Source organism: Salvelinus sp. IW2-2015, linkage group LG13 (assembly GCF_002910315.2).
Source record: "Salvelinus sp. IW2-2015 linkage group LG13, ASM291031v2, whole genome shotgun sequence".
In the NCBI taxonomy this organism is placed as follows: Eukaryota; Metazoa; Chordata; class Actinopteri; order Salmoniformes; family Salmonidae; genus Salvelinus; species Salvelinus sp. IW2-2015.
The window spans coordinates 3,634,513-3,645,126 of NC_036853.1; the positions used below are offsets into that span (position 1 = coordinate 3,634,513).

A 10,614-nucleotide genomic window follows, 5' to 3' on the forward strand; every position below is an offset into this window, starting at 1 on the left:
CCCCCTCCTGCTATAGAACCTTGACCCCTCCTGCTATAGAACCTTGACCTCCCCTTTATAGAACATTGACCCCCTCCTGCTATAGAACCTTGACCCCTCCTGCTATAGAACCTTGACCCCTTCCTGCTATAGAACCTTGATCCCCTCCTGCTATAGAACATTGATCCCCTCCTGCTATATAACCTTGATCCCCTCCTGTTATTGAACCTTTACCTCCTCCTTCTATAGAACCTTGATTCCCACCTGCTATAGAACATTGATCCCCTCCTTCTATAGAACCTTGATCCCTTCCTGCTATAGAACCTTGACGCCCTCCTGCCCCCAGAATATGATTCTAGGGGATGATAGATAAAAGTCTACACATAATGCTCCTTGATATACATGCACACACACACGCGTTTCTCTTTATTGAGACCTATACAGATGTATTTCCTGGATGCTTTTAGTGTGTGAACCCTCTGGAGGGTTGGGAAAGGGCCTATGCAAAGGGACACGATAGCATTCTCTACTTATCTTACATTCATTAAGTAGTGATCAACTTCATCCTATCCTCGACCTTTCAAAGTTAAACATGGCAAAACTGTCTTGAAAAAACTACTTAATTTGTGGTTCCCAGATATTATCCAATGATTAGCTTTCTAGAGGGAAACAATGTGGATTATAGTTGTCAGGATTAACTTGATAATACTCCAGTATGTCGATAAGAAGTTTTGTTTTGTGACGGAAATTAGATGAGAATGTGATTAGAATTGTAACCATGGTGATATCAAGGCTCTCACTCTCTCTGTAGATGGCTATTGCTTTAGGAGAGAGGAGATTGAGGTTTTCTGCAGTGGATTATAGAGATTTAACGATTCGTTCTTGTTTCTGTGAGTATCCCACACTGGGTTGGAACTTCATAGCCTCAGCTCTCTGTATTGGAAGCAGTCCTCTTGTATCTCACAGTCATACAGAAATCAAAGAAAATCCTTACGGAGAAACCATGTGAATTTCACATGTGATCACGTGACCTCGTGGGTTTTTTTCATAAGGGAAGTTCAATGCAGTGAGGCACAGGCAGCAGGTGTGTAGCAAGGTTTATTTTGTGTGTGTGTTTCGCTAAACACACACACACACACAAAACAAACATATGTTGACAAGAAGACAAGTACGCATAAATATGCCCAAACCCACGCCCCACCCCAGCACCCCACAAACAGAGGTGCTTACAATTGCACATAGACACACACACGGACACACACACACGGACAAACACCAGGGGCACATTACGTATTTGCTGTCTTGTAATTTCTGCCATTTTCATTTCATATTCATCAAACATTAATTTGACTCCTGAAAAGAATGGAGTCCAAAGGGATTTGATCTCCACACATCAGCATGCTCTCCCTAATCTTCAAACAAAGGGATTTGATCTCCCTTCATCAGCATGCTCTCCCTAATCTAAATCTTCAGACAAAAGGATCTGATCTCCCCTCATCAGCATGCTCTCCCTAATCTAAGTCTTCAGACAAAGGGATTTGATCTCCCCACATCAGCATGCTCTCCCTAATCTAAGTCTTCAGACAGGAGATTTGGATCTCCCCACATCAGCATGCTCTCCTAATCTAAGTCTTCAGACAAAGGGATTTGATCTCCCCACATCAGCATGCTCTCCCTAATCTAGTCTTCAGACAAAAGGATTGATCTCCCCATCAGCATGCTCTCCCTAATCTAAGTCTTCAGACAAAGGGATTTGATCTCCCCACATCAGCATGCTCTCCCTAATCTAAGTCTTCAGACAAAGGGATTCTGATCTCCCCACATCAGCATGCTCTCCCTAATCTAAGTCTTCAGACAAAGGGATTTGATCTCCCCACATCAGCATGCTCTCCCTAATCTAAATCAATGTAGCATTCTCAGACTCATGAAATATAATAACCATTAGGGCTTACCCTGCAGCATAGTAACTTTAAGGTGCTGTTCTAAGAGAGTACATTAGATCATGTTACTGCATTCCCCAGTCCTTTCTCTAAATGACTTCTCTCTCTGTCAGATGTAACACTTCCCACTGGGCAGACACTGGTTGAGTCAGCGTTGTGTCCATGTCCTTTAGATGTTGAATTGAGTGCTCTGATGAAAGGAGTGGGTCACTCAAAACTGTTCCTAACATTTCCCTGACATGGTGACATTCATACGACATTTTAGAAGAAAAAAAGACTCTATTAAGATCAGCTACTCTAAACTACAGCAGACATGAGAAGTAACAATCCTCCAATCCTCCTTATCATAGTGGACAAACAACCACCAAAGAGCAATGCTTTTTCTCAGCCTTGACAGTTGTATTCAAGCTGAGTCATTGCTGAATGGTTTGTGCAGATACACTGTCCGGCTATAGACCCCCTTTTGTGTTGCACTTGAGAGAGCCAATGCCGCTTAGTTCACTCTGTAGTTGTAAAGACCACCTCCACCCACCCTTGAGATGAGTGTTAACCCACTCTAATCGCAGACAGTCACCCGGTGTCACATCAGTGTGTGTTGATGTGTCATGCTTAGGGCCCTGTGTAATGCTGTAAACCATTTGCACTGTTTCATTCAGCTGGACTGTGGCTACCCAGTATTAGAATGCCACCTGTGGAAGCAATAACTTCACTGAATATCAAAGGTTTTACTGAATAGAAAAGCACTTGATGGAGTTACTGTTGACCTCTTATTAAGGACACTGGGATATGTCCTGCTGTTTAACGGTCATTTCAATGAATGATGAGTGCAATGTGTCATTGCTATGTGAAATGATGTAACCAGTTCAAGTTGCCTTATTGGTTTCAAAATGTATTTCATTGAATCCATGAGGTGTTTCCCACCCAAAACGGGATATATACAAAATAGCCTCCAATACCCTACTCAATAAATTGGATGCAGTCTATCACAGTGCCATCCATTTTGTCACCAAAGCCCTATATACTACCCACCACTGCGACCTGTACGATCTCGTTGGCTGGCCCTCGCTTTATACTTGTCGCCAAACCCACTGGCTCCAGGTCATCTACAAGACCCTGCTAGGTAAAGTCCCCCCTTATCTCAGCTCGCTGGTCACCATAGCAGCACCCACCTGTAGCACGCGCTCCAGCAGGTATATCTCTCTGGTCACCCCCAAAACCAATTCTTCCTTTGGCCGCCTCTCCTTCCAGTTCTCTGCTGCCAATGACTGGAATGAACTACAAAAATCTCTGAAACTGGAAACACTTATCTCCCTCACTAGCTTAAGCACCAGCTGTCAGAGCAGCTCACAGATTACTGCACCTGTACATAGCCCATCTATAATTTAGCCCAAACAACACCTCTCCCCCTACTGTATTATTTATTTTGCTCCTTTGCACTCCATTATTTCTATCTCTAGTTTGCACATTCTTCCACTGCAAATCTACCATTCCAGTGTTTACTTGCTATATTGTATTTACTTCGCCACCATGGCCTTTTTTTTGCCTTTACCTCCCTTATCTCACCTCATTTGCTCACATTGTATATAGACTTATTTTTCTACTGTATTATTGACTGTATGTTTGTTTTACTCCATGTGTAACTCTGTGTTGTTGTATGTGTCGAACTGCTTTGCTTTATCTTGGCCAGGTCGCAATTGTAAATGAGAACTTGTTCTCAACTTGCCTACCTGGTTAAATAAAGGTTAAATAAAAATATGAGAGGAATTGTTGTCACTGTTATCCCTTGACTAACCCAGAGGAATCAGTGCAAAATATGGATTTATCGCCCCCTACAGTTACTTTACACTATCAGCAGGAGTTGAATTTACATTGCCCTTTTTCATGATGCATTCCCTTCCTGTCTGGCTAGGCGAGTCTACTGGATACATGTTTTCAAATGGAGGAACGCTAAAAGCAACAAGGACCTCGGGTGGAACATAGTGGTATGGTCTGGTTTATTTGTTTACATTGTCCCCTTAGTGAGACACATAGGCACTCTAGCCAGAAGACACATGGATTCATGATGTGGATCTGCAACGTCCAATAATATCTGTGAGAAATGACTGAAATCAAATCACATTTTATTTGTCACATGCCCGAATACATCAGGTATAGACTTTACTGTGAAATGCTTACTTACGAGCCTTTTCCCAGCAATGCAGAGTTAAAAAGTATTTTCATGATCAATGTATTTTTTTTAAATCTGTCAGACAGACACAAAGTTCCCTCGAGCTAAACAACAGGTTTTGAAAGCCATCTGGAGAAATGCTTACTTACGAGCCTTTTCCCAGCAATGCAGAGTTAAAAAGTATTTTCATGATCAATGTATTTTTTTTAAAAATCTGTCAGACAGACACAAAGTTCCCTCGAGCTAAACAACAGGTTTTGAAAGCCATCTGGAGATTTGTGAACAGGAAACTTGACATTGACAGGAAATGCCAGTTGTCTATATACCTGATGAATTCTGGCCTTACAGTGTCATAAGATATTGGGTACTGTATATCACATTAGAAACCTAGTTAAAGGTTGTGGATAAACAGTATATCACATTAGAAACCTAGTTAAAGGTTGTGGATATACAGTATATCACATTAGAAACCTAGTTAAAGGTTGTGGATATACAGTATATCACATTAGAAACCTAGTTAAAGGTTGTGGATAGACAGTATATCCAGTTACACTTGTGATCTTGTCTTTACTTGGAAATGATGGTATTTCACCATCAAATGTGTTTACACTTTTCACAGCAGTTTCAATTATGTTTTCGTATTTTCACCAAAAGTGCAGTGTGTTCATACCTTTTACCTGAACTTTTTTATTAGAATTTTTTACATATGGTAGCAACCCAAACTAGTCTCCCAAACATAAACTCAAGAAGCCCTGGAAACTCCAAGTGACAGTACAACACAGTACAACACCTCCTTTTGTCCACAATACACATACATCACAGGTGGCTTGTGGCACCTTAATTGGGCTCATAGTAATGGCTGGAACGGAATAAATCAAATGGTATCAAACACATGGTTTTCTTATGCTTGATACCAATCCATTCACTCCCTTCCAGCCATTATTAGCAGTCTTCCCTTCACCAGCTTCCTGTGATGTTGCACATCATTACAAAAAAACATACATACTGCAGACAGAAGTCAGAATGACAAACGGTTGGAAGTATTGGGGAGTTCCATTGCTTTGGACAAAGTTGGGGAAGGAGTTTAGAGTAATGGAGGACTGACATGGTTTGTCAGAGTAGCACAAACAGTCAAATCTGTCAGCAAACCAGTCAATCTCATATTGGGACATTTCACCCTTCACAGCCAGATTGCCTGTTTTATATCTCTTGATCTGGAAGGTATATGGGTTGAGGTGTAGGTAGTCGTCTCTGTCCCAGTGCTTTCTTATGCATCGGCCATTCGCCCGACACAAAGCCTCGCTGCACAGCCGCGATGCTGTGGAAACATTCAAGATGTATGGATTCATGATCTTCTCCAGGTGGCGTCTGGCATTGAAACAGGAGTCCTGTGAAAAGTTAAGGGCAGAATGATAAAGTGCTTTTGTTGTGTTTACATTAAATACTTGATTAAATGCATTTAGGTGTTAAAGATGTATGGATTGTTCTTAGAAGCATATGAAATAGATCTGTATAGAAATAAGGAGCATACCTCTGAGTCAGTGACGTTCATGTCTCCCCAGGAGATCACCCCAGCCGCTCCCAGGGCAGCTGCCTCCCCAATGGTGTTAACCAGGTCATACTGGAAACCACAGAGTTACAAAGCCATAAGGGAAAATCACTATGACACAATACACCCCCACCAAGTCATTTAAAAGATACAAATCACACCAAGTCATTTAAAGGATACACATTTTGCCAAGACAAAACACTAGCACTTCAAACACACTTCAAACAATAACATGAGAGAAAATGAGACTAAACAAAGTTGTCATGTTGGTAGAACAGAGGATTAAAGAAAAAGATAGAGAGATCACTATGATTTTTTAGCTCTACTCTTGAGACATTTAGGCCAGGGGTCGGCAAAAGGTTTTTAGCAACAACAACAAAAGTTTTTAGCAACATAAAAAATCACCAGGATTCCAGTAAAACATTTGTTTCATTTAGGAAATCTATTAAATTATTCCCACAAATATAATAAGAGACATATGTGATCAAGGTATGAAAGTATTGTTCTTTTGAAATACAATCTCTTTTTGGGCTTAGTTGTGGTCAATTATGCAGTGTACAAATTATTATAATTAAGTTCCATCCTCTCCCACGGCTGAATCTAGTTGCAGACCCCTGGTTTAGGCTATGTCTGGTTTTAGGCCAGTTAGTGTGCTGTCAGGTACAGAAATCGTTTTCAGATCTCTTGACAGTGTTCACTGACCTCTGACATGTAGTCATCACCACTGTCTTTGAAAACTGGGCGGATGTAGGCGTAGACAGGAATGGCGTAACTTTGGTTGGGGAGCATGGATACTCTCATAGCTTCCTGAATGCGGTGGCGGACAAATAGGCGGGCTTGGTAGGAATCTCTCAGGATCAGCTCCAGATAGATGGATGGATAAAGAGCAGTGGACTCCTTCCATAGCCACATCAACTCATCGTTCCTCTCTTGCTCAAGCTCAGGACAACTCCCAGAATAATCACTCATATCCTGGTTGTAGTCGTAGTTGTAACAGTCCGGGTACAGATAGTATCCCCAAAGCCTGTTGGGTCTTAGCCTCTTCCCAACCAAGAGAGATCGGAGAAAGTATCGCTTTGCTGCTCGCTCAAACACTATCTTGGCTCTGTCTTCGGCCTCGTCGTCGGATAAGGTTGGGGTCTTGGTTTTCACAGTCTCAATTGAGAGATCTCGATAGATGTCCTTGCTGCCCCAGTTCCGGACCCACTGTGGTCGCCACTCCTCAAAGTCAAGGATGGCGAGGCCCGGTTGGTCTTCGGGGATGTAGTATTCAATGTCATCTTCGGCCTGCTCACGGTGTTCCTGGAAATCAATCAGCTGTGGAAGGCCTTCGTCATACATTTCCCCTGTGTCCTCGTCCACGTAGGGGAAGAGGCCGAAACGGTCAGTGTAGAAAATGGAGATGCTTTGGTTGGTGGCAGACTTCAAAGTGCTGCTCACTAACTGGAAGTGGGAGAGGTTGAGACCCACGCCAAATCTGGTCTCGCAGAGTTCTGTGGGAGCGTTCCACATGAATAGGAAGGGGTAGTCAGGATCTACAGGTGGGTCTGTTTTAGGTAGTGCCCAGTTAGTTCCCAGCAGAGTCATGAGAAAAAAACATTCCACGAAGTGCAGTCCACGAAAGGAGACCCTGTCCAGATTCATTTTTAACTCTGTGTCTTATTCCTTAAGATGGGAAAACAGAGCATAATCAGTCAAAGTTATTGTGAGTAATGTTTTGGAGCAGTATCAATAGAAAGCACATCAGACCCAGATTAAAGTAGGTAAATGTGTTCTGCACTACCTTTCTTTTCAAAGCAGATTTCCTTTCAAAGAACAAGTATTTGTTTTTGTTTGATGTAATTTTGGCAAATACAAACATAACTGTGACATCATTGATCAGCATTCTATCCTGCACCATCTACTCAAAAAAGCTTTACATTTTGAAGTGTTCAATTCAATAAAAAATAATTACATTTTTCTGTGAGGGAACATCTTGTGTGGAGTGGAAAATACAACCAAACACTGCACAAATTGTAAAAATAGAAGTAATAGTCAAAATGGAGGCAATAGAGAATGACATCAGCACAAAACTAAGCACATTGTATTCAATCATATCTGTGATTTCTCAACTGCTGAAAATGACCACCCCATTTCCCCTGCAGTAGAGGTAAGAATAATAAGACATTCCATTATTATGTAAAGGGTAAAGATCTGATCTTTGTTCTGTTTTTCTCTTTCCTCAAGAACACCCGTTGGCACTTGTACTATTTCACAATGTATTGCAACTGGAAGAGTGGGCATTGGAGTTGATGATCATTGATTAGCAATGCCTGACGTGTGAATTAGAGCTCGGTGATATGGACAAAAATTGCCTGAATTTATGTGATTATGATAAATAGAACGATACATTTATAGCATTAATGTGCATCACATATATATATATATATATATATATATTTTATATACTTTAAACTACAAATAGTTTGATGGTTGAAGTCATCAATTGTAAAATGAACAGTCACCCATATTAACAAACGAATTTCACATTTCTGTAGTAAATGCTACTTATTTTAATGAAGGATATCTGCAAAATGTCTGCGATAAGTGATTGGTATGGTCAGAGTTTATTGTCCCAGTTCTACACTCTTAGAAAAAAGGGTTCCAAAAGGGCTCTGCGGCTGTCCACATAAGATAACACTTTTTGGTTCCAGGAAGAACCCTTATTGGTTCAAGGTAGAACTATTTTGGGGTCCATGTAGAACCATCTGTGGAAAGGGTTCTACATGGAACCCAAAATAGTTCTACCTGGAACCAAAAGGGGTTCTTCAAAGGGTTCTCCTATGAGGACAGCCTCTTTTTCTAAGAGTGTACATGTATCTCTCACCTGAACTAATTCGGATGGTGGTTGTCCTGGAATAAAGTCACATCCAGTTAAGCTGTCTCGTGTCCAAGTCTTTTCTTTAATATAGCTGATGTTCCACTCTCTGAAACCTACAAACGGCGCGTTGCATTACCACCATCTCAATTAGTTTACATGGCAGACAGGAATTTAGACACACGTCAGGCATTACTAATCAATGATCATCAACTCCAATTCCCACTCTTACTCACCAATGGAATTACCCACCAGAGGCACATTCCTCACATTAAATCACTATACTTTATATTTTATTATGGGTCATAAAATTGGAACTTATGTCACAACAGCCACAGGTGGCTTGACTTCAATGTTTTATCAGCACACATCTCAACAAGGCTATAGAAAGGACAAGAGACAGGCGATCACTGACCAAGACAAAACACTACAGATGTAGGATCTTAATGTGATCGCTCTTTTGTTTCTGAGAATTTTCCTGCACATCAGGAAATGCAAACTTGTAATGTATTCAAGGTTTAAAAATGCTTCTAAAGTTTGTCATTTCCACTTTGAAAAATGAATCAACCCCTACTAAAATGTCCATTAATTATAATCCACATAATAATTCACATTTCCTTTTGCTGCAGGATTATTTTCCTGCTGTTGCGAACTGGCTAAAATTAAGATCCTACATCTATACCACTTCAAACATACTTCAAACAATAACATAAGAGAAAATGAGATGAAACAAAGTTGTCAAGCTGGTAGAACAAAGGATTAAAGGTTACAACATGAATGTGCACACACCTGTTCCAGGGATTCTCACACAAACGCCTTGCAATCCAGCACACTCTGTATTTCCCCTTCTCCTGCTCAAAATGTTTGATCCCTTACTACAAACCTCACCCCAGGTCTCATCTGGGAAATTTAAATAGTGTGTCTCTAAATACGTTCTGCAATAGCTTTGAGCGTAGCTTGGTGTTACAAAGCAAATGCTTACGTAACCTTGTCAGCACAGAGAAGACAGACTTTGATTTATATGCAAGGTCTTGTGACTCCCTCAGGGGGTTCTATTTATTGGGATTCGTTGATATGAACAGGTTTAAAATGAACTTTTCTGTGCCTGGAGGGGGGTATGAGGAAACATGTTTATCACAACAATGTGTGGACACCACCAAATATCCTTGCTATGTGTCATGACACACAAGGAATGCTTTGTCTCTAGTATCTTTCCCTCAATATGCTTGGTCAGTTTAAGTTGGAAATGTACTGCTGAGTAATTGTACATACGTAGCCAGTAATTTCATCATATAGATCGAATCTGTTAATTCTTTGGAGTCTAAGACATTGGGGGAGGGGGGGGTGCTAAGTTGAAATCTGGATTTGTTTTTAGATGGTCATACTATGGATCATTTAGCTATTTGATTTGGAATTTTAGGACCTTTTATGTCTTTTAGGTCTAAAAAATCTCTATATATATATATATATATATATATATATATTTAAAAAATGTAAGAAAATATTGATTTTGGCCTTCACTAAAGCCCATAGAATCACATTGAATAACACATTCATAAATAGAAAAAAGGACAGTCCAAAAATAAATCATAAGAAACAAGGTTTTGAAGTGTTTGTCTTAATTCTAGGAGACTCAGGAAATATAACTCAGGAAATATATGTATATTTTCTACACATATTTAACCCCTTTTTTGGGTAGGCACAAAACTTTTTTTAATTTTTTTACCTGTAGCGGTTAGCTTAGAGCAAAGAGCAGTCATAGAGCAAAATGGAGAACATCATTCGTGAGAGTCTCCCCCTTTCAAAAGACTGGTCATAATAGCTCAAGCCCTTCGGACACAACAGACGTTTTTGTGAGAAGACTGATTTTCGGGATGTCTCATGGTCTGACAAACACTGTTCTAGCTTTGCCACCTTTCACCACAGGTGTGGAAGTGCGACAGGCAGATGTGGTGGATTGAGACGCATCCAATGCAACAAAACATCTCTATGTTAAACTGACGGATTTGCACCGGTGCGTCAATCAACTCTAAGGGGTTAAAACACACTATTTCATCAACTTAATTATCACAGTAGCATTACTCAAAGCCCCTCAAAGGTTATGGGGTTAAAGGTTACTATC

General features: G+C 40.6%; 1 protein-coding gene across 1 annotated transcript; it reads right to left on the bottom strand.

The window, feature by feature from the left end:
- Positions 1–4,700: 4,700 nt before the first annotated feature.
- On the bottom strand, positions 4,701–7,293 carry LOC111972336 (hyaluronidase-5-like). The gene is made up of 3 exons (XM_023999353.1): positions 6,338–7,293; positions 5,618–5,707; positions 4,701–5,474 (listed from the first exon to the last, which is right to left on the bottom strand). The coding sequence occupies exons 1-3, from the start codon at positions 7,277–7,279 to the stop codon at positions 5,073–5,075; spliced, it is 1,434 nt and encodes a 477-aa protein (XP_023855121.1). The 5' UTR covers positions 7,280–7,293; the 3' UTR covers positions 4,701–5,072.
- Between the last annotated feature and the right edge of the window lie 3,321 nt (positions 7,294–10,614).

Bases quoted from the DNA above. Each gene is read 5' to 3' on its own strand.
- LOC111972336 (XM_023999353.1), bottom strand. From the start codon at position 7,279: ATGAATCTGGACAGGGTCTCCTTTCGTGGACTGCACTTCGTGGAATGT. The intron at 5,708-6,337 runs GTCAGTGAACAC...TGTGGTTTCCAG, and splicing joins GTGATGACTACATGTCAGAG to TATGACCTGGTTAACACCAT. The intron at 5,475-5,617 runs GTATGCTCCTTA...AACTTTTCACAG, and splicing joins TGAACGTCACTGACTCAGAG to GACTCCTGTTTCAATGCCAG.